Consider the following 24,792-nt stretch of genomic DNA (forward strand, 5'->3'; position numbering starts at 1 on the left):
GAACCAGACCTGCTTCTGTTCTGCGAGTGTCTAAAGATGTACAAACATGAACTGACATAAATGTCGTAAACCTGAATTTTTTTTGATGTAAACTGCTACAGTGGCTGAGTGTTTTTGTTCCATTCTTCACTGTGCCTTTGACTTTTGGCTCAGTTGTCAAAATAAACTTTTCCCAGTAAGGTTAAGACCTACCTGCAACATGACAGTACTTAGGATCCAGTTTAAAATTATGTTGTGTTTATTTAAAGGAGACATCCTGCTTTTAAATSCTTCTTTTTCACATTTAAATCATTCAGTTGGGGTCTATATAAAGTGGAACTGCAATGCTTTGGTCTGAATTCCTCCTTACTGTAACTCCACAAGCCCCTCTTTCCCCTTTTTTTCGCCACTAAATTCAAGTTTTCTGTACTTCTAGAGACTCCAAGTACACAACAAAATGCATTTAACGACTAGAAAAGTGTTGAGCTTTAATCATTTTAAATCAATGCTCCAAAGTTCAAACCTATTTCTTCTTACTGGGTTTTAGTCCTTTTTCAGCTTTTATTGTGCAAGTTTATTTTAAAACATTTTTTAGGGTATTTTTATTGTCACTTTGTATTCACTGCTGACGTACAACRTACTGTTCACACTTTGCACAGCACTTCAGTCACCTGAAGGTGTTCCTTAATGTGTTAAAGTAAACTTTGACGTGTGACACGACTCTGTTAGGAAAACTCTTCAGTGGGTTTAAACAACCAAACCGCAAACCACAGAGTGCAACTCCACCGTCGACAGAAATAGAAATGCAGAATTTCATCGAGGCGCGTCACCTCCGCCCCCTCCGCATTCTCGCCTCACATCCTCTCATGTGTTATTAATGGACGAGATCCCACGGATCCACTCCGTGTCACCTCAGCCGAGAGTGAGGGGGCAAGAGGGATAATAAAATGATAAAACAGCAGAAAGCCAAAACCTTCTGCCTATTAAACAAATCCATCCCTGCGAGTTTCACTATAATCTCGGTCTGATAAACTAGCTACAGTGTTATTACTGCTGCCTGTCAGGACAGGTGCCTGCTGAGATGCTGCTCGCTGGAAAATACCGACTGATATGATAGTCTACACTGTGAAAACCTGAGCTGTGCCAGTTACTGCCCATCTCTTATGTTATCAGAGCTGACAGAGCTGAGATAAGCTGAGGAGGCTGGGGATGCATACCTGTGCTGTAAAGCACTGCAGGATAGGATTTGACACCTGTCATAACTAATATGGACACGAGAATTAAGCAAAGTGGAGCACAGCTGACTGATGAGACCGACTTAACACATGGAAGATAGCGAGTGAAGATACCTAAATGATGTAGAACACATGAGAGCAGCTCGCAGAAACGGAGGCACCTGGAGTCCTGTGTGAGTGATAATGAGAGAGGTTCTTCAGTATGAAATCGTCACTTCCAGCCCTACAGGTATTCAAATATCTGTTTGGGCTGCAGCTGCTGATTTATCTTGCTAATTGTGTGATTACCAAAAGCTTAATTTGCTGTATAAAGAATTTCTTCTGGGATTTAGTCCAACGTTGTTTCCCACAGGTGTGTGAGCATTTTCAGTTGTGTGTGCGCACCTCCCAGGAGTACAAGTGGAGCATGATAATAAAAGAGTACAATATTGATGGTAATAAAAATAACATTAATTAGCAGAGTCCTTTTAACAGTACTAAGGGGTAATTTTACAATAATTAAAAAAAAACTTATTTACAACAATATCACTTAACATAAAAAAGCACGTCAGTGACATAAATTCAATGTGTAATAAAAAAAAAAGTTAAATTGATACAAGAGGTGTRATTCCCACTCACTTTGCCTCCAGAGCCAGAGCGATGATCCCAGCAGCCAGTGGGGCAGAAGCAGATGTCCCTGTGTGAGAATCAGTGCATTTCTGCCTCAGGTCTGTGGTCACCTGCGAGAAAAGAAAAGAGAAGAAAAGAAAAGAAAAGAAAAGTGGACACAAGTACAGACGGAGACACACACTTAATATGATACATTGACTTTTCCATTTGAACACAATTTCATGGAGAGAGGAGCTGAGTGTTAAGACAGGAGACAAATGTGAGCTTTCCCCGCAGCTATCTGAGCAGGAAGAAGAATGAGGAGGAGGACAAGGAGAGAATGATTTGGTAGTTTCAGCCTCAAGTCTGTGGACGCCTGCCAAAGGGTCAGCGGCGGGACGGTGAAAGTCAGCCAAACCGTCCCAGCCGGGTCAGACGGTGGTGAGYTGGAGGAGGTTAGAGCTCCGTGTACGTCTCTGCTCTCGCAGCCTGTCAGTGCCGGGGAAGCTAATGAGGCCTGTCTGGGTCATGATGAGGACACATCAGAGATGACAGAGAGGCCTAAAAGCTGTGAAGGTTAGGGATGCAGTCTCTCTTTGCAACTTTTGCCCTGACAGATTGTGGCGCTAATGATTTCCAGCTAAAGATGTCGGAGCGTCAGAGCTGTAAACATGTGGGGAGGGACGGTGTCTGCATAGGCCAAATGTCAGCCAGCAGAGCCAGCTTCTATTTCACATTTATTTAAAGCTGAAAACACAAATTGATTCAGAATTAATAAAAAAAAAACATCAGAAAAGGGGAAATCATTTTTGTGATACGTTGATGAGTCATCAACTAAAGATCTAACTTGTGACAGTTTATTTTAATGTATGTAGAGAATTAAAATAAGCTAAAAGCGTAATTATCATTAGCTACAGCCTTGTACTTTTTTAGTGTGTTTTTTGTTTGGAAACAATTACTAAAGCACTTTGTTGCAAATTGACGTTATCGGAGGATTCAAATTTGCCAAATTTAAAACGTTTTGAACTCCATTTATTCTGTGCAACAACTGTATCAAAGCGATCTGCCCTGCAGGGCAATTAGTGAACTCTGCATTTTTCAGCATCTTAATGGTAATGCTTCTATTTTAGAAGTCAGCTCCATTTTATTATTACTATATCCAGATACCACCAGAATTTAAAACAGCAGAGGTCAATCAATGCAACTCCGCTTCATTAGAGAATGTGATATTTATTTAATGAGGATTTCCTTTGGCTTCCAGTTGCCAAAATCTGTTTTCTCAAGAGACAGCAGGTCACAAAATCTCTGCACTAAGTGAGCCATGTCTGAATTCTAGTAGAATGTTTTTGCAACCCTGGTTTTCAGCTGTAGTAATCATCACAATACACCACAGTGATTGTAAATACTAGTTTTGAACAAATGCGAAATGGGACGTAATCGTTATTCTTACAAATAACTGCTTTCTGCTGCTACAGCAACAATACGAATTTAGTGCTGCTTTATTTAAAGGGGGAAAAAAACTTTAATTTRACCTGCTTTGATGAAGTGAGTTTGTTTGCCTGCAGCATTGCTCTGGTGTATTTCCTTCAGAAGGGCAGAATCACGGTTGTTTCATGTTTTTCTGTGCCCCGGAGGCAAGCCTTTCATCAGCCGACAAGCAGCTTAAAAGAGGCGTGAGGCATTTTCAGTGTTTGTCCGCTTCCCTTGTTGCACGCATCTGATGCTTTGATTTTTGACAGTTTGATGCTTATTTTTGACACGACAGACAAAAGATTAATTTAAAGACACACTAGAAAAGCTTTAAGGATGTAGCACTACTGATGTTTCGCAAGCATGGCTTGTATGATTACTTGTTGACGTACTGATGCACAGTGTACAACAAAAAGAAAAAGAAAAAGGGAAATCCTATAGATAAACAGTAGTTGTATACGTCTGAGTGTGTCTGCACTCACTATCTGTTTCTCTCCTGGGTTTCCAGAGCTGAATGTGGTGGCGAGAGTGGAGGAGCAGGGCTCGCTGTACCACGGCACGTTGCCCGACTCCGTGGCGCTGCTGATGGACAGGGTGTAAATGCTGTTGGTGTAGCCGTCACAGTTGCAGCTGTCCTGTTCTCGGCCACCGTTGCCTGAGGCCCAGACAAAAATAGAGCCCAGTCRGCTGCGTCCCTGTGGTGCAATAACACAAATACCTTCACGTAAGTCCAGAGGAAGCAAAGAAGTAAAAAAAAAAAGGAGACTGACAGAAGCTCGTGGATGTGCGGGAAGAGCTGCCTTTGACAAAGATGTTTGTTTCACTGCTTAAAGGACTTGTTATTTATYTGCTTTCTTTCAGAAACACTGAACCGCTGTAAGCACAGATCTTGTTAATACATCACTATGTCGGGAGGAACATCAGATAGCAAATGTAATTATCATAATTATTCAAACAGAATTTGAGGGCAAATAAATGACGAGATGATGTTTGACAGTAAAAACTCACACAAACACACGCATGCCTATTTTCCACACAGCATACATTTAGTCAGTTGCTAATAGCAGGTTAGTGATTTTGCAGGGTTATTACGTGTCAGATGAATTTTTGCCAACCCTTTCTGCAACAAAAAGCCTTCGTCGCCTCAGAAACGCCACTATGATTAGATTGCTTTATTTGTTCTGAGCCACGCAAACACTTGTTTCACGTACTTGTCTCCAGCTGATTGAATTACTGTGAGGCTTTCTTTGCAAGCAAGCCCCAGAAATCGGTTGATTGATTTTAGTTGGTGCTAAACAGATGCCATCATATTAAAGGGATCCCCGATTAGTTGTAACATTAGACTTTATTTAATAAACTTACACTTTAACTGTAAAATAAAGACTGTAAAAATACTGTTTAGTTTTTATAATTTTTAAACTAAAATTTTAAAAATATATTGCACGGACGGGGCCATTTTATTTACACGCAAAGCATTCTGGGTAAATGATGACGCGGATAGGTCATCGGTGCGAGGCTGCTAGCGAGCTACATCCACCKTGAAGGTTAATCTTGGACAATATCTGATGATCGACTCTTTTAAATGAAACCAGAGAGCATTGACAGAGAGAAAGTAGAAATGACTCAGGCTGCAACTGAAAATTTGGATGGAGGACCTCAGTTTAGCTTGTTTATCGCGCTAGCACCAAGCTAATACATATAAGGCAATGGCTGTGTCCAAAACGGCAGGACGGGTCCTCCGGAGGACCCAGACTCCCCGGTCTCGGCGGGCCGGGTCCTTGGTAGACCGGGAAGACCGGAAAAAAAGAGGATGTGGATTTGGACGGTCTAGCCTCCCCTCCTTACCCCGGCGTACGTCTTGTCACCTAGCAACTGTGACGACGCTAAACAAGCAAACTTAAATCAAAACTAGAAAAATATCAATACATTAGCATTATTAATATCACAAAACTATAAAATTAACTTAAAGGTAACATTAGAAGAACTAATTGACCCGCTGTATTTCGCGTTTTTTATGACGAAAAAATAATATGTAAAAACATGTCCATACAAATGATAAAAGTATTAGAATTACAACCGCTAATTTTTTTTAATTTTTATATCACCATATTTTTATTTAAAACGTATTCTTTTCTCTCGCTTCGTCCGCCATTACTAGCTTAAAAAAATCTCCGGTCGGGCCGCAATGCATTATGGGATATGCTGGGCCGGGAAGGATCCATCGGACCTGTCCTTCGATTCGGGGAAAAAGAAGGACGTATTTGTCGGACGCATCGGAGGAGTCTTCCGTTTTGGACGTCCTTCGTCGCGGCGCTGTGACGTATGCGGCCGACAAATTCGACCTTCGGAGGACCCGTCCTGCCGTTTTGGACACAGCCAATATAGCATCAGCGCTATCGCAAAAGCTAACAGGCTAAGCTGAGGTTCTTCCATGAAGCAGCTCTGTTGTCCTCCATCCATATTTTCAGTTCCAGGCTGAGTCATTTCTACCTTCTCCTCTCTGTCAACGCTCTCTGGTTTCATTTAAAAATATTGTTCAAGATTAACCTTCAGGGTGGATATAGCTCGCTAGCAGCCTCGCACCGAGGACCTATCCATGTCATCGTTTACCCAGAATGCTTTGTGTGTAAATAAAATGGCTCCGTCCGTGTTAAAATATAGTTTTAAAAATTTACAAAACTAACCAGCCTACAGTATTTTTACTGTCTTTATTTTACAGTTAAAATAAATGTTTATAAAGAAAAGTCTAATGTTACAAATAATCAGGGATCCCTTTAAAGATGACATTAAATTGCATTTGTAGAATTTTGTTTCCATCCTCTACTTTCTTTCTTGAAGGTTCAGGATTTTCTTCCTACATTTGTTGACCTTACTGCATCTTAAAATACTGCTGATTGTAGCCTGGAGTCTGCTGACCGGTTCTTGCTGACTGCCGAGGCTGTGCTGGAGACAAAAAACAGGGAATCTGCAGTCTGGGCTCCACAGCTCAGAAACAGCCTGAGGGGTTGGCGAAAAACCTTCAGCGTCTTTTTGTGAAGGTCGTTCAAGCTTAGTTTCCAATGAGCCTTAATTGGTTTTACTTCAACCGTCAGGTTTTTCCTCTAAAGAATCTCTTTACCCCCCCCTCCTTTGTCAGACGCTCACATATTTCTATTTTTAATTTACACAACACTCAATTTTCCATTGATTAATTATTATGCATTGTCATTCCCAAATCAATGGAGCAATTAAAGTTAAATCTTCCATTAATGTGTGAATAGAGCGACTCGGGCAGGTTAATTTTCACAATATTCAAGACAAACGCAAACATTGTTTTCATCTACAAACTCAGAAAACATGACAATGAATACAACAACAATCTATCAAACATTAATCAGGCGAAAACAAAAATTAATCATAAAATGTCTACACACAAAACAAGACATGCAATAATATTTATCAACAGAAGATATGTCTGTCTTATTACTGGGATATTTACTATCTTATCATCAATGTTGTCATGCAGTTTTCTCTGGCAAACATAATCAGTGAAATGTTAAGCTCATAAGTCTACAAAAGAGACCTTAATTGGACCCTATAGACAGATTTTAAATGAGCTGGTACAGAGTGTTTTATATGGATTATCCGTTCAATTTTCCTAATTGATTCCTACGCCCGTGTCTCACAAAATGATCTCTTTTTTAGAAGATGGGATAAATGTGTTTTTGCTGAGTGCATGATGTTGTCTGAATCGAACTGAGTGCTCGCACCCGAAGCTGAACACAACACTCCTAAACCATCCGGCTCAATTTATGACCCGGTGCCGCTTGTGCCGTGGCTTTACAGAGCCCAGATGAGAACACTTTGGTGCCAAGCGTTATCTCGCTGCCAGGAGAACACATGCTGAACCAGAGAGGTCCTGTTGTTGTCGCTGTCAGGTAATTTTTCTTCCCTAACACACCATGATATGTGGAGCAGATCACATTTGGGGATGTGATATATGAGTCATTCTGTGGCACAMAAAATTTGCAGTTTCATTCATTTACATGCCAATTACCGCTGCCTTTGAATCGAACATCTGCATCTGACTGCTGCTCCGTTTCTATTTTCTTCCATCTCATTTCTATCATTTAGCTGCAACGCTYAAATCCTTTGATGCAGGATTCTGACACATGAGCGATGATGGCATTAGACTTCGGGAATATGCCAAAACTCTTTAATGTCCATTTCTACTTGAGCTTTAAGAAAAAGTTGATTGGCAATTAACAAACTCACCTTGAGTTTGTCCTTCACCACTGGACATTGAGAAACATTCTTCATTAATACATATATATGATGATTTATGTGGGGAAGAGATGAGCTGGCCTTAACTTACGTAACAAGGATACTTAAATAATCTATCACACCAAACTTTTTACCAAACTTTTTTTTACTGATGGGAGACATTTCCATGTGTGTTTGTGGTTTCAGAGAAACAGCTTGACATATTTAAAAACATTTATTTGCTCCAAGAGGATCCCGCTAAAGTCTGCTCCCAARAGTTTTACGTCTTCTATCCTAGCTCAAACTCATCATTTTCTATGCAATACAAAAAAAATCTCCACCCAGATATCTTAATAATTTATCTTTTTTAGAAAATAATTGCTTAGGAATCACCCAGAGGAACAGACATGTTAACTCAAAATATCCATCTTAAATCTCACTTTGAATTTTTATGTAATTATTGAGCTTTTGATATATTCATAAGCAGTTTTTTTGCCAATAGACAGATATTCTCATGCTATCTCCATTTWTTCTAAGCAAAGCTAAATAACTAAATTAATCTTCTTCAATGCTTGTGAAAAAGTGATTTAACATCTTCCAAAGTGATTCATTACTTTAAATTACTGYTGTCTTTTTGGTTCTAATATTTTAACTGAAAAACAGAAGATATTAAATTCCAAGTAAGGTGGAATGCCGTGTGAAAAAAAAAGGTAATAAAACCAGAATGCAGGTTATTTAAAACCCAGCTGTGGAAGAAATTATGTTGCAACATGATGAAACYTCTGTAGAGGGTCTACTTCTTTCATTTGTTTTAAATAAAAATCTGAATTTTATGAGTTGAAAACAGCTCAACAAGCATCCTCCTGTGTTGATTTACCCAAAGCCTCGCAAAAGCCCAACACTAACACAGAACATGTTTACTACCGTGTTACATCACCTCCAATTTTAATGACGCTCAGAGCTTTTGGGAACTGAGAAGACCAAATGCTGTAAGTCGCAGCCCTCTGCAGTGTCTCTACATGCCTCAGTACTGTGAATAAATGCGTAGCTCACGATGCAAATGAGGCTGTTTAAAAGCCTGTTTGGGACTGGTTCCTGTACGTGGCTTCACTTTAGGACTCCTCCTTCCTGCTGTGACTTATTGGAGCAGTGTGTCTGTCCTTTAGTCAAATTCAGAATGCCAGCTGATCATCTTGCTGCCTTTTAAAGCCCATTRGAATGTTCCTTCAGCCGTGGCTGTGATTTAACGTGAGCGCTTCACCCTCAACACTTAGTGGTACATTTACTTTGTAGCTTGTGTTCATAATTGGTTGTTCTTTTGTCCTGTCTTGTGTAAGGTCTCAGTGCTAGAACTATTTGTCATGTAAGACCTAATTGCCTCTTAATCATGCTTTGTTTGAAAAAACCCAAGGAAGTGTCAGGCATAATGTTCTTGGAGGCAGTTATTATGAGGTCTCCCCATGGACTCTGCACCMTGACGTAATGACCACCCGCTGTGCTGTCTCATTTGCTGTCTTTTGAAGTAGAATGTGAAATGTACGAAAAATGCATCAAATGAATGCAAAGAATTGAAATATTGACACGTCACGTACATGGGTGCACACTAAGATGTGTTGCAAAGTAAAGCATTCATTTATACAGATTTTTTTTAATGAAAAAGTGCAAAAATGAAGCTGGCAGAGGTCTGGCATCTACAGATCATGCCCTGAGAAAATAATCATGACCATCCAATGACTTATATGCTTCTAGAGTCTGTGTATTAAATGGGACATGTAAAAAAATCACTCTTTTAGCCATTAATTGCATTTTGTTGTGTACTTGGAGACTCTAGGAGTGCAGAAAAAATTGAATTTAGTCTATCCCGGTGCTGCGTAGATATCTTATAGTTCTCAACACGTTCAGGTTTTTTTTATTCTCTATTACGTTTTCTGACTGAATACTGACATCACAGTATTTGCGAAGGAAAGGGGGTGGGATGTGAAGCACCCAGCTTGGATTTAAAGAGACAGCCTCAAAACGAGTTGATCTGAGGRACACCTCAGAATAGGAGTGAAAGAGGGGCTTGTGGAGCTACAATAAGGAGGAATTCAGAACAAAGCATTGCAGTTCCACTTCATTTAGACCCCCAACTGAATGATTTAAATGTATAAAAAAAGGATTTAAAATTACGTGAGCAGCTATTTTGGACTTAAAGGAGACTTTTAACTGTATTAGGACAGAAATAGTTTGGRAACTTTCCTTACTGTTTGTACCTTCCACACAATTATTTGAGATTGAATCCAAACTAATCACCTGATTAATTTAGCAATTCATTTTATATTTTTATGTTCATGTTCTAAAAAAAATCTCTTCACATCCTTGATTAAACTAAAACATCTCAGCAGCCCTTTATTTAAATTTAGTTTTAATATTTACTGAATATCAGCAGGTCTGAATTAAAGACAGAAGAGTTGAATACCTGGAGTTTTACTGAGCCAGGAAGTTACTTTATTGTTTTTAATCAACTTCTTTACAATGAATTTTGTACCTTTCCTTGGTGGACGCAGTGACAATCTGTGTTTCCTTACAACACTGTCAGAAATGTTCCCATTATCATGTAGTGTTTTATTCTACACAACCATGTTTGCCTGAATCCATTAAGATTGAAATCACTCAATATTGTTTTTCCGCCATTTCTTTGATTTCCCTTTTTAAAAATGTAAAGCAGCAAAGATAAAATCACTTAATTCTTTGCCATATTACATTTTAAAGTGTGGAACTAACTTCCATATTAATAAACTACTTTCCATTTTTACTGCTAAAATTATACTTTTTAAAACCTAATCACGGAACATACTTTCTGTGAGCTGACTTGAAATTAGCTTCCATGTTTTATGGGATTTCTCTTTCCAAGTTATGTTAGTCTTTTGTTGRCACTGTCTCTTTTTAAACTGGAAAGGAGCACGGTTGTGCAAGTTTGACCATATTTTTCTAAGCTAACCTTGGTTATTCCTTGGAGAAAAGCTTCCTTGGCCAGTTTGGCAGGACCGTCCAGAGACTTGCCATCATCCTCTGGGCCCCAGCTGGCGCTGTAAATGTGGATGTGCTGGGGGTTTAGACTAAGAGAACGAGCTTCCACCACATCTGTCACCTCCCCGTCCAGCATACGAACTCCTGTAAAATGAACAGAAAGCACGGCGCAGATACGGTCACCAAACTGGAGCAGTGAATACAGAGCGGCAGGATGACAGTGACTTTGTGCATCATAAGACAGGTTGAGAGATAAAAATCAGAGGGACACAACAGAAAACAATGAAATGGCACAAAATGACAAAATATATAAAAAAAGCCGAAAGAAACGAGTTAGAACTAATCTTCAGAAATAACGAGAAAAACAACAAACAATCTGAACAAGAGACAAAAAGGATTTATTGGAAAAAAACAAACACTTCACGCTGTTCAGGTTTTGTTGAACGAGTCCACAAAGCTTTACCTGCAAACGCCGCTCTGGTTCGTACAAACACAGCTTCGCCCTCGCATGAATAGTAATCCTGCTGTTTGTTAAACTCAAGAAGCCTGTTTCCTGCCCCCCATGATGATACAGTGATACAGAAAGGATAAGCAGACAAATCGGACCGAACTGCATATACATAGAAACGAGCTGGGGTTTTATAGAACCTCCAACAGAGCAGCGGGTCCACAGGGTAGCACTAAATGTCACTTTTCATGATACCTAAACGCAGCGCTGTCTGTGCCTTTGAAGTCCGCAGCCTCAGATCACTCCTCCGAACATTAATGGCTGCAGAAAGGCATGAAATGCGCCTCCCTCAAATAAAGTCCATTACCGGGAGAGAACCCGCGGACAACAGAGGCAACATTATGAACTACGACACTCYCATTAGGATTTTTTAGACAAAGTAAGCCAGCAGGGATGCTGACAAGGCAGTAATTACTCGGTGGGAGAATCGGCGTACCACAAGCTTGAATATTGAACAGCCTGTAAAAAACTTAAACTGGCAACATAAAATGCAATGTTTGTTCAGTGATCTTTATGCAAAAGCTTTAGTGTAGCAGTAACGATGATTAGTGTCGTAACAATTCCCATCAACTTCCTGCGGCTTGACAATTTCTTATTAAGACGAGGTGGTGTGAGATTCCCGCAGCTACACTGAGTCACAGGTAGAGATGCAGCTCTGAGGGTGTGTGTGTGTGTGTGTGAGTGCGCAGATGGAAGCCAGGGGTTAGGTTTTCAACATTTCACTAATCATCATTACCCTGCAAGGACACACGCATTCAAGGATTTGGGCAAACATAACCGCTTCTCCTCTCTCACATGTAAACACACACTCACACCACGAGCATTTGACGGGAAATCACAGCTGTTTATAAACAATTCACTGACCCCACGACGCGAACAGATTCACCGAGGAGTTATTTATGAGATCAGGGCCAACGTGCGGCTCAGTCGGGAGATGAATGGTAATGAAGACAAAGACGGGGCGTTATGAGTAACATCTGCGGACGGGACTGCTCAGGGCTCCACAGGCTCCGCTGGGCCTTGTTGGCAGCCATCGCGGCACTGACAGATTGCTAGATGACAAAAGTTACAAAAAGCCTCCTTGGAATACTCAATCAGGTGCAAAAAAAAATTTTTTTTTTCAGGAAACAAACAAAAATCTTTCAACCCCTAATTTCTGATTGATATAAATCATCTCTCATTATGCAGATCGGAGCCCGCTGACAGCTTTATCACTCTTTAAACAAGAATCTGCTCTGAGAGTCTGGGAGCCTCTCTTAGGCAGGTAATTTGATGATGAGCACTGCATTGTGAAGCGACTTCTCTTGGCATCAGACAAAACTGAGCACCCTGCATCTTGATGTGTGAGGAACTCGGCTAAACACTCGAAAAATTGAACTTGCTTTTTTGATCTAATTAGTGAAATAAAAGGTTGAAGTTTGAGGCAACGGGCCAAAAAAAGCCTGCGTCACAGTGAAATGACTTACCGGTAAATTAAATCAAATTCATTTATATTACCATAAAACAACATGATTGCAACAAATCGCAATATGTTAAAGCTTTGAGTGACAAAACATATATTTAGATGTAAACTACAGCAGAATGGACTATAAATGGTCTATAAAGCAAAGCTACTTAGTCTCCAAATAAAACCTGCAACAGCTCAATGTTAGCTGATCCTCTCGGTGGCTCCGAATCAAGGAATATTCACAGTATTCAGCTGCTGTTGTTCTGCAGAACACTCATACCTTCAAGATGGACTCACACAGTCAGTAAATGTGTCTGTGGTGCATAAAGTCACATTAAGGATACTGGCTTTAAAAGCCATCACTGTGTGATTAATAAAATGTGACGATAAAGCTCCAGTAAAACTGCCGTGATGACTCAAGAGTCAAATTAAAAGAGCCCAAGCAGAGTGGAATTACTTTCCACTTTAATTAATATAAATTTAAAGTTTATTGTGCATATTATTTCTAATTTATTCATATCAAAGTCATTTAAATGAGTTATACACTAATCCCTCATTGTGCTTAATTAAAAATATAAAAGGAATGCTCTCAATTACCTCCAATTCTTGCATTGTAGGCCACACCAACGCCACACACTCCGTTGTTGGCTGCAGCTGCAACTTCTCCTGCGCACCGGGTCCCGTGTCTGTGAAGAGGAATCATTAAAATCCATGAAAAGAGAATGTAAAAGAAAAAAAAAGATTTTATGATAAAAAATATCCCCACATAAATAAAAGGAATGCTAAAGGGAGCCATTAAAAATGAATCTGTGTAAATCCCTGAACTGTGCTGAGTTTTCTTTTTTTAAAAATCAGAACTGGAGCTGAAGTGGTGCTAAAAAGCCACCAGAGATAAGAGCTGAATATTGACCCCATTGGTCCTTTTGTAACCACAGCTCTCTCGTTTCTGCAGCGGTAACAATTGGGAAATAAATAAATAAAGAAAAAAAAATTCACCAGTGCAGAGAGCTAACACTTTTGTGTTGAACACGATAAACATCGATGCATCGAGGACACGAGACGTTTCTTTTTCATCTAACACAATGACACCAACGACCAAAACCCATGCTGCTCTGCTGAGCTGCATTAAACTGAAGAGGTTACAAAAAAGTCAGAAAATGAACATAATTATACAGACAAAAAGAAAAAAAATCATTGCAGGGGCACAAGGGAAATTAAACTGCACAACACTTCAACTAATTTATAATAAACTAAATATATAACTACATGGGCTCAAGGTTTTATAAATTTTAGAGATTTCCAAAGATACTTCAGTGTTTAGTTTTTATTCAGTTGCTTAAAATAACAGAAGTTTTACAGTTTGAAAAACAGAAATCTTGTGTTTTCTAATGAAAATGTGCAACATTTTTTATAACGGTTCTCAACAATTAAATACCTGCTTAAAAAAACAAACTTCATATTTGACCGACTTATTTAAAATAAACTGTTTAAATTCAACTATGACCACTAATTTTAAAGCAGTTTGCTCATGTGTATCCACTGACGACTAGTTCTTTTCTTTGAGTAGTAATTATGTGTGATTTAAGTACTTACAAGAAACCCTTGAAGCTAAAACCTAAGAAAAAATCCTCTGTTAAATACACGTACTTCAGGGAGACTTTCTTTCAAATTCTGCTCAAGTTTTGAGAGAAAAAAAGGGAAATCTTTTCTCCTGTGAGACCGATTTACAGGTGAAAGCCTCGTCTAATCAGAAAAACTGAAACAAACACATTAAATACCTGTCAAAAAATATTTTTACCTTCTCAGTGAGAGTGGCCATAGGCCACCTGAAATGAAAAATGTATTATTGATGTACTTGAATTATTCAGTCTTTCATTAAAACTTTCAACCTTGAGTTTCAAGAGATCAGACAGGTTTTTCTATAGAGTATTAGTCAGATGTCAAAAACACCAACACTTCACAAACAAAAACCCTCTCAAATCCTCTAAAAATCTATAGCAAAACCTCTGCAACTCTGCATGATTCCACAAACCGACAGGGTCATTGGCGAAATYGATTTGTTCTGTTTCACTGCTGTTTGGGCTCGAAGGGGTGTGATCAAACTGCAAATAGATGAAGCACAATGGAAGTTTGGCATTTAACACAGGTCATTAAGAGAACTGCCTGATTACGGTGCAGATATCTGATTAGAAAGTGGCTTTCACATCTATTTCTGAGGTGTGCTCTGTGAATGTTATCGGAACAAAGCCAATTACATCAACAGCACTGTTTCAGACGAGCCAAGAAAATTACCTTCGTTTCAGATGAGCCAAAAAAAAAAATTACCTCCCTCTTTGTTCTCCAAACCTGCCTGATGATGAGGCAGAGGACACAGTCTTTTCACAGGGTCACAGCAACACCTCCAGCTGGAATCCTGATTAGATTGCTCGGCCCTGTGATATATTATCAACCTCTGAACTCTAAAATCGTTCCTGTTTTACCATTTTTTTGGTTATAAACGCAGGGAAAAATGATACACGAACAACAAAAAAGAAAAAAAATCAATAAAACCCCACCTAATCCCAAAATCCCTTTGTGTTGTGATGCGGCCTGTCAACAGGAACAAGCACTAAAGTGGTTTTTAAACAAGCAATCAACTTGTCTGACGAGGCGTATTTTTCTCTGGCACATATGTCCTTACACAAGGACCTCAGCACATTTGGCAGGGCGTAATACATCACAAACGTAATTAAAAGCTTAACACTTCTAACAAGGGGTCAAATGTTTTACCACTTGCTAATTTTATACTGCATTAATATCAGCACTTGATGGCGATTTGACATGGCTGTTGAGAAAACTTATGAACCTATGGGTAAAATCCATTTAGATGGAGAGGCCATTTATTAAAAACACTAGCAAGAAGACGGAGCAGTGGGCGATTTTTTTCTTTTTTTTTTTTTTTAAGAAAAAAAGGCCTTCAAAGTTCTGTTTGTGCACAAGAAAACAAATATGTGAAACAATTATGAAGTTTAGATTAGTTGTTCTTTTTTTTAAACATAGGACATTTCCATGTGGATGTGTGGTAATCAGACCTTTTAGTCGCCACCCATTGCTTACTGTTTAATCAGAGCGCCAAAGACCTGCCCACTCATTACGTTTTAGCTCACGACTGCACGCCTGACAAATGTCAGAGTTGCTTCACAAGCTTGTTCTCACAAATCAGTCTTGTTATTATGTGCGGAACAGTCCAAGGTGGGCGGCGAATAGTGATTGTTGATCAGTTAGAAGCATGAAACACTGAGTTGTAAAACCATTTGTATTTGTGTCACTATGTGCTCGATTCCCACGGTATGAAAACGTAAAAAAGGAAAACCTAATATCCAAGGTAGAAGCAAGGTTTATTAGTGGGAAAATTGTATTCTATTAAAACATTGTTCATAATTTTATGCTTTTCTTTAAATAGGAGAAGACCACTGCTGCACACAAGTCTCTGCTTTCATGCGAAGAGGGGCAGTTTCCTTTGTTAGAAGTGGTATTTGAGGTGTAAAATGAATAAATTCAGCTTTCTCTTTTTCACTTGTAGTGCTGCAAATTTCAATGCAGGATGAGACTACCAATAAAAAAAAAATAAAAAAAATTTAAAAGGAGCATGTATTGTTTTGGTATTATTTATTATGAGCCAAAGGGCGTACAGCGTTCCACAATAGCCAGGATCACACAGAGTCAGTAGTGTGACCAGCCAGGTGGCTTGGCCCAGAAAACTGCATGCTTGCAAAATCCATTTGAATTTACGATTTAATAGAACAGCAAACAGCAACTTCATATGTCAAATGTCAGCAAATTAAAGCACCAAGACCATGGTTCACATTTTTCCTTTTTTTCTTAAAGAATATTTGAKAAAAAAAATACTTATAAAGTGATTTATTTGACTGTTATGAGATAATAATCAAACCTTCCTTAGAGGAATAAGGAAAGCATATCACCTGCTGTAAACACCAACAGCTAAGGTTTTAAACAACGTACATACTCATCTACTACTATAACAAATTTTACCCCCACATCTGAAACACCGAGGGAATATACAGCATTTGCATCTCCTACGATCAGTTGGCTGTGATGGACACACCAAAAGTTGTAAATATGCATCCAATGGCTGTTTTGTTTATTAAGAACTGAAATGATTTCACAAGAAAATATGATTATTGTCATTAAACATCATAAAAATGCTGGTAAAATCCTCTATGCTTCAGATGAAGGAGCCCCAGATGTGACGCCAGGCAGAGGATTCAGTCAGGATCGGCACAATGAAGACCGAGCCAGAGGCCTGAGAAGACATTTACAAAGAGGCCACACATGCCAAGATTCAGCTGCTTTGAATATTATCTGCATGTTCACATGTGTTTATTTCTGTGTGTGTGTGCACGCATGAGAGAGAGAGAGAGAGAGAGAGAGAGTGAGAGAGAATAAGAGAATGTGTGTAAGTGAGTGATTGCCCTGAATTGAGTTGAGCTAAAACAGCCAGACAGCTTAATATATCCTGGGAGGAAAAGGCATGCCAGCGCAGACAAAGGGCTTCATGATAGACGCCACAATTTTTCTTTCAAATGTCCGTGAAATTAAATGGTTTCCAGGACACTTTGCAGAATGCCTCCGTTCTTATTAATGCCTGATGTCAGTGACACAGCCAGAAGTAATGACAGGCAAAAATGTAGTTTGAAACAAATTAAAATGTTTAATTTTGAACAACTGATGTGGCAAGATGATAAAGGGGCTTTAAAAAGCGCAGCCCCTCTCAGACTACGACCATCACAACAAACAAATCATTAGTATGTGAACTGGCAGCTGGTAAAGGCGACATAATTTGTCCAAAGTACAAGCAGAGAAAAACCCCTAACAGAGACAAGAATTTGGATAAAAGGCTGCTGAACTAATCACACAACCAAAGTGACCTTCCTTATCTTATAAGTAGTAGCAAAGGGAACTCAGTGAGGTATGCTTTTATCTTTCCCTGCCAGGACAAGGCAGCGTTTTCGATGGAAGCCACTTCGATTGAATGCATTGAGGAATGGAGTCGTGACATACAACAAAATCCCTCTTGACATAATGTAAAGTAAATTGAGAATGCAGACAGATCAAACATGCATCTTCTCACTGCATTCTCCATTAGTCCAACATTAGTCTTAAATCCTAACCTAAAAGCTACAACCTTGTTCACATCTAACAAGARGTGCATCTTTAGTAGACTACTCTGACATGGAACTACCGTTTGTCAAATGATCACAAAGTGGCCCCAGAAGACGAATGTGAGGATGTGTTTTAGTGCCAAGTGTGAACACACTCAGAGGTGTGCACTTGTGATTAGACCAGCCAGGTCTTAACAGCCTCTAAGTACAGGGATGAAAGCACCTTATATGCTCTTAGAGCAAAACAGTAAACAATCGTAAACAACACATTTAACAGACTTTTTTTTTATCGAGTTGGGTACTCATGGTAATTATTAGCCACTTGTTTTGCATAATGCTATTGGCTAGCCGCACAGGAAAAATAAAGCACTTCATTGTGAGTGACTATACTGCCAATTTCATGTAATATCACTGGGTTGAGTTGGTCCCGAATTATAATAATAGGGCTGGCTCACTGATTGATGTGGACACACGTTTGTAAAATCTACCTTGCAGGATTTTGCTGGCATTTGCAAACAGAATAATTGGGGCTATATGTTTACTCTATTTTTTTCCTTTGTTTGCTTTTACATTTAGAAGGAGAAAGCAAGCAACAGCCACCAGATATGCTTATGGAGATACATTCTGATATCAAGTGCAGCCTGACAAATTCAGGTTTGTGTATTTATGATGCAATCACCTAAAACACATTTCAATGCCAAATGAAGACAGGATGACTTATGACAATTAATTTAGCTCCAAATGTTTAATTTCTCTCATAATAACTGTAATTATTAATATACATATTAATAGTTTAAAAATCATTGCTTATAAGATCACGATTGATAATTATTTTCACTAGAATAATTTTCAAATTAAAATTCTTTTTGCATTTTTTTTGTATTCTGCTAGTACAAAAACAGTTTTAGACTATGTAATGAATAACTAAAATTAATAAATGTAACTTTGCATTAACTGTAAAAACATGGTTTAGATCAAAAGTTGGACATTAACTTCTCTTGGCAAATGAGCGTTGTGTAGAAATTGACTGTTAGATTCTACCAAATATTGTGAAAATGGAAACCCCAGACAAGTGCATTGTGTTTGGATAGTGTAGATTTGATTGACAGGCCAAACATACAGCCTAGGAAAACCACTGGATGTTGCACTAGAACAGAAGTTGGGATCAGGGCACTACTTTGGGTCATGAAACTATAAGTGAAAGATCTTGAGATGACTTTCAGAAAGAAAATTAATTGGAAAGTTATTATTAACAGCTTATCTTCAGTAAAATTGTTCCAAGAGATATAAACAGTCATAAATGGATTAAAATACTATAGCATAAAGGGTGTTATTAAGTCTTTGATAATCAATACTCACATCAGCATGGTTAGGGTCACAAATCGCTGCTACTTTAAGGGTCAGAAGTTGAAATTTTGTGGAAACCAGTGCACTAGATCAGCAAATTATTAGTCTGAACCAACTAAAACCAAAATGGTCTTTAACAGCTGATTTGAAGCTTTTCAGACACTTTGTAAAGCTTATTATCATRGACAGACCTGAACAATGTGGACTTTGCTCTTATCCCTTTCCCTAAAGGACACTATTTTACTGAAAAACATGATTTATTCAGTGAAGAAAAACCTTGAAAATGTTCTGCCTATTTTGGCATTTATGTTCTTTCAGTCAAAAGTACCCTTCACACAAGACTCTRGAACCTTTGCTGTGCATCTATATCATGCGTGATAATGCAGATATGGAATGAGGGAGTTAAAGTTGATCCACTGCTGATGCTTCTCTAAGCCAGCAACAGAAGTGTGTTACAGTTTCAAACTGGTGTGTATGTGTGAAAAGTGAGGTACCGGTGTGTGCAGCTCAACACTCTTACCAGTAATGCTGTTTTCACTGAGCTGATTTTCCGATGCCTGCTTRTTGTGCAAACAGAGGTGGTGCCGAGTGCTACTGTGAAAAGGACACTTTTGGCATAGAATGATATTTCTACACGAATGTGTTTGCATAAAAAAYGCAAACAAGTGTGTTTTTTTCTTCATGTTTCTTATTTTGTCCYTGCCGACCAATTACAGCTTTTCCATTTTCCCTGCAGTACCTATTTGGCTGCTGAGACCATGTTTCATTACATTTTGAGGCAAATCACACCAACTCATAGAAATATACACAAAATGAGTAAAACAAATAATTTAATCACCCTATTCATGATACATCAAAACAGCAAAATTTTTTATATCTAATCTTTTTGCTTTAGCATAATTCAGAATTAGCTTGAACTATATTGAAGTAACCAACTCCCAACATGAAGAAAGAAGGATATTTTAGGTTTGAATTTTTCTTTGACTAGCTGGTCACTGTGTTTCTCATCTTTTAYTGCAAATGTCTTATAAAAAGGGTGATGAAATTGAAAGGAAATTTATTCTCATCAGACTGTTGACTGTTGTACAAGGGTTTGAATCTTTTAAGGAGGAAGAGCTTTCTCCTACTGAGATGAAGTCTTGCCCCAGGGGAGTGGCTCAACCCTGGAATAAGTTGTTGTGTTGTTTGGTTTGATTCATTACCAAAATGCTCTGAGAAGAAATAAAAGTATATATTTTGGTGTTGTATGGCTTTATTCTTTTGCAATTAAATGTTCAAGTCTAAATCTGCATTTGTCTCTGTGTTCGATCTTGACTGCCAGTAAAAACATGTTCTCATACCAACATTATTTTATGCATTTGGTGAAATTCAGGCACCAATAGACACCATCACTAACTGTTTTAAAGAAAAACAATCAGTATCACACAGCAGAGGCCGTTTTCTATAAAGTCTCAAACTCTTAAAGCGTTCCTCATTATGTGTTGCATCTTACTTAAATAAAAGCTGCATGTAGCCTCCAGGTCTAAAAAGTGATACCATTGTGGAATTGCTTTGAACCTGTATTCTATTTTATGACCAGCAGGCTACTCATATAGCTCCTAAAAGAACCCAGTTGTTTGAAAGTCTAAGAGAACATTATCTTTATGTATGATCCCTTACAGAACCTCAGAAAAGAAAACTCATGGGTTTATAATACAAATCAATAGTGTCAAGTATTTTTTGAGCTTGAGGATTTTGTAAATTGTCATTCAAGTTAAGAGCAAAAAAGAAAAAAAGCTATAAAGCAGGATATTGTTTAAAGTGGGGTTAGACTGAGGAAAGGATGGCAGTGCATTGACTGTATTTCCGAACCACCATTCCCTCAAAWCAACTGGTTTAAAAACGAAAAATGGTGATAACTGGACATTTCAAAGCTGACAACCACAATTTGTCCAAACTGTGAACATCAGACTGAACTACCAGTTCAACTGGCTTAGCAGCACTCTTCAGGACATGTAAACGGAATATCAAGTTTGTATCTGTGGAAAAATAAACCACTGGACCAGAATGACTCACTACCGTTTCTAAAGCTCAACTGACATTACCTCCGGCAAGTAATTCAGGATAACACCATGCTGCGATTACTTTCTCATACAGTCCTTCGGAAAGAAAAAAGCTTATTCAAAAACAGAAACTTCATATCCATACTGTAGATGATAAACCAATGTAATTGTACATAGCCATTCATGTAGTGTTTGGGTTGTGCAGCACGTAGTGTGTTAAAATATGCATCACTAAGTGTGACTAATGTCTAACCAATGCTTGGCTAAACTGTAGGATCTGTCTCTTGGCGTTGCTCTGTTGGTTTTATCTGTTTTAAAGGGACTGAATAGGGTCCGTTCATTGAAGCTGCCAAAAGAATTAGGCTATTTTCTGCTCTGCTCTGCTCAGCTGTGGCCTTAGGCAGGTCTGTTCAAATGGTTACAATGAAGTGCCAAATGAAGATCTCTTTCTTGCATGGACAAACACAGAAATCCCATGACAAAGATGGCCAGATATGATTSTTAATATCAGAAAAAATGCCAGACTTTAATAATTATATTTTAAATAAAAGGGTTAACCCTTGCTTGTTTTTGTACTGACGAAGGTCTAATAATCAATTTAAAGAGCAGAAAGCAACATTTCCGAGCTGTTGCCAGTGCAGCGTCAGGCAAGTATAGATACTTTGTCAGTAAGTAGTCATGAAATTCATACCTAGAGGCAATTCAGACTCTATAGTCCATCTGATTTGAATATTTTTTCACAGAAGAAACTTGCGTGGATCTACTGGGGAAAAATCTAAACATAAACTGTATTTTTCTCTGCAATAGCTGCACTACTAAACTACTATACAAAATGCAGTAAGGAAAACTGTCATACGCATCAAATATACATTTAAATTGTTAAGAAGATGCTATTCAAGCTGCAAAGAATTCTTAAATGACTTCAACTGGCCTCATAACAGTGACAAAAACAGAAAAGCAGCAAAGAAACTAATGACTAAACACACAAAAGCATGTGTAAACAGGGCCATCTTCACACCCTGCAGACACAGTTGCTCTAACATCCAATTCATCAGTAGCTAGTCAACTGGGCAAGAGTAATATTGACTGACTCTAGGTGACCAGTAATGTTTTGTAGAATGGGGTTCGACTCAGGACTGTCACCTCCAATCACTGCAGACCATTCATTGCTAAAATGTTCAGAAAACAGTTGCTTTAATTCATGTTGTTCTTTTCTGTGACGAAAAAAAAAAAAAAAACCAGCAAGGAAGCAGACAGAAAGCCAGAGGATTTTGGTTTGAGAATGAAGTCCCTGCCAGCATCCCCTGCTTTTGCCTGGCAGTCTAGAAAACAAACAAGCTGTCCCAACCAGAATAAACAAGACCAGGGCAAACAGAATTACAGTGCTCATGCTAGACAGAGGCTGGCAGCTTTCTAAATTATCATTTCTAAATACTGTGTAAACACTGGGAGCATTTAAACTTTACACGCAATTGCCAAATTAAATTGAGAAAAAAAGCTGCATGCTATATGCTTGTTTTTTGTCATGTCCTAATCTAATTGGGGTAAACAGAAAAACCATTAGAAAACTTTTGTCAAACTGACAAGAGCAGCTGTAACTGACAAATGAGGCCTCATATGATGGCAAACAAAAGTATCATTTTGGCTCTTAGTAAAAACAACAAGAACTTGGCACTGAACCAAAGTTGTCCTTTTAATAAATACCGTCAAAACACTGAGGAAAAATGATCTGATATGTACAGCCAAACAGACTCTTAATGTAAGTGCATGGGTGTGAATGCTTTAGGAATTCCAATCTCAGAAAATGCACCGTTCTTAAGTGCGAAAGAAGCAAAGCCAAGAGCACAGCGCAGGTACAAGCTGGCATCTTCAGCGTCAAAACCACTGTAACAGAGCTGCAAAAGCAGAGGACCTCAGAGGAACATGTCTTCTTAGATTTGTGTACTCCTTCACTCTGATTTATTCTTTTATCACCCGCTTGGTGACAGATTTATTGCCTCTGTGAAGCCTTAGATTTGCATGCAGCTTATGTTCAGCAGAGATGTAGCTTTGCAGGGGACAGGCAATTTCATTTACATTTACACAAATAAGTCTGGTTTCAGGCCTTGGTTACTTGTCTTTGCCCAAGGACACAGTGTCCACAGATAACATTTGACCCTCATTTGAATACTATTAAAATTCTTTTTTCTAATCCTGCATTTGAAATTCAAATTTGACAGCCAAGAGTATTTTAAGGGCAGGTGATGCATTGAAATTATTTCAGAAAAGTTTTTTGAAACTTGTGACTTTTAGAGTCAACAACTTTAATAAGCCTTAAAATACCTACCTACGTACCTCTTTACCTACCTTCAAATCACTACTCAAAACACACCTGTTTAACCTGGCCTATCAACCATAATCCCAATCACAATTCTCAGCTAACTTTTCATGTTGTCTGTGTCTTTCCTTTCCTTGTAAAGTGTCTTTGAGTGCAGGGTTCGACAAATCCTATTGCCCGACTGCCTGGGGCAGGTAAAACCCATATTTGGGCAGGTAAACAATTTCTTTATCTTTTCATAGGACCATTTATTCGAAATATTCTGAAAATAAATGAAGAAATATAGCGCTTTAAAACATGTAAAGAGAGAATAAATCCTAAAATCCCCCTCTCCCGCTGTAGAAAAGTTACATCATGCAGCGTGTTGTGGGACCATTTCCTCCTCCCTCCCGCTGCACGTTGCGCACAGRGAAGCTTTAGCAACCGTAGTTCTTTTCACACCCGTGTTTTCGGAGAAAAAAAAAAGTTTTTTTATACATTGTTACCCACAGAGATGATTAAAAAAAGATGGTGATGTTCATTCAGTCATAAATCCATCTTGCTAATGTCGGCTTTTGGTGAAGATGAGAGCGTAGCAGCAGCGGGRCAGTTCAGCAGGCAGAAGCTCATGGTATGGCAGGCTGATATAACATTTATTTGGCTTCACCACATTTATATTCTAGTTATCTGAAATTGTTTTATGACTAAATTAGACATGTTAGTTATTTAGGATACAATAATAAAATGTTTTCTTTTATTATTTTGTTTTACTTACTTTTTTTTAAACTTGGAGATCTTTCCAGCTTGAGCTTGTTTGTTTGATGAAGTTGATTTTTGAGAATGGGGCACATATGATAAGAGTTTTTTTCTTCACTCTGCACTCTTTTAATTCAGGGTAGTATTTACTTTGTTTTTTAATGCTGTATAAAGATGGTTTCATTTTTTTTATGAATGACAGAAACAAACAAATAAATAAACATCTCTTAATATATTTTGACAAGGCAAAATACCTATTTAAGCTATCTCTAATTATATTCTGACTAGTATAAATAACATTAGATTTATCATTAAGTTGTATGGAGACTCCAGTTCAAGATATCTTAAATGTATCTTTAGATATGAGATAGGCTATACAGTATAAGATTATTTTAATGCAAATTGTAGACTTTTTCATGTTCTGTAATTTGTATTTAAAACAAAGCTGCTGCTGTTGATCATTTTGTTTTCATAAGCCTCGCCCCCAAGGTCAGTACTCTAGGGAAAACACTGGAAAGGTCTAAAAGGTTTTTGAAGATGTTCTTGATAATACAATTGACTGTTAGTAACTCAGTCTAAAATGTTTGCATCTGTTTAATCAGATGTCACATGTTATATACCTCTGTATAACCATGTTAATATTTTTTTAGTACAAAGTACAGTACACATTTTTCTTATTTCATCAAAATTTGAACATTCTTGTTTCAGGAC

At 38.3% G+C, this 24,792-nt stretch overlaps 1 protein-coding gene across 2 annotated transcripts in view; it reads right to left on the bottom strand.

Moving 5' to 3' along the window:
• furinb (furin (paired basic amino acid cleaving enzyme) b) overlaps positions 1-24,792 on the bottom strand; it is an 86,558-nt gene that overhangs the window by 10,003 nt on the left and 51,763 nt on the right. For both annotated transcript variants that reach the window (XM_014005532.1, XM_014005530.1), the window contains exons 7-10: positions 13,076-13,164; positions 10,495-10,667; positions 3,755-3,967; positions 1,833-1,933 (exon numbers count right to left, since the gene is read on the bottom strand). In XM_014005532.1, the coding sequence (XP_013860986.1) occupies positions 1,833-1,933; positions 3,755-3,967; positions 10,495-10,667; positions 13,076-13,164 (576 nt within the window). The remainder of the gene's footprint in view (positions 1-1,832; positions 1,934-3,754; positions 3,968-10,494; positions 10,668-13,075; positions 13,165-24,792) is intronic.

The sequence above is a fragment of the Austrofundulus limnaeus genome, unplaced genomic scaffold (genome assembly GCF_001266775.1).
Source record: "Austrofundulus limnaeus strain Quisiro unplaced genomic scaffold, Austrofundulus_limnaeus-1.0 Scaffold31, whole genome shotgun sequence".
NCBI classification, from domain to species: Eukaryota; Metazoa; Chordata; class Actinopteri; order Cyprinodontiformes; family Rivulidae; genus Austrofundulus; species Austrofundulus limnaeus.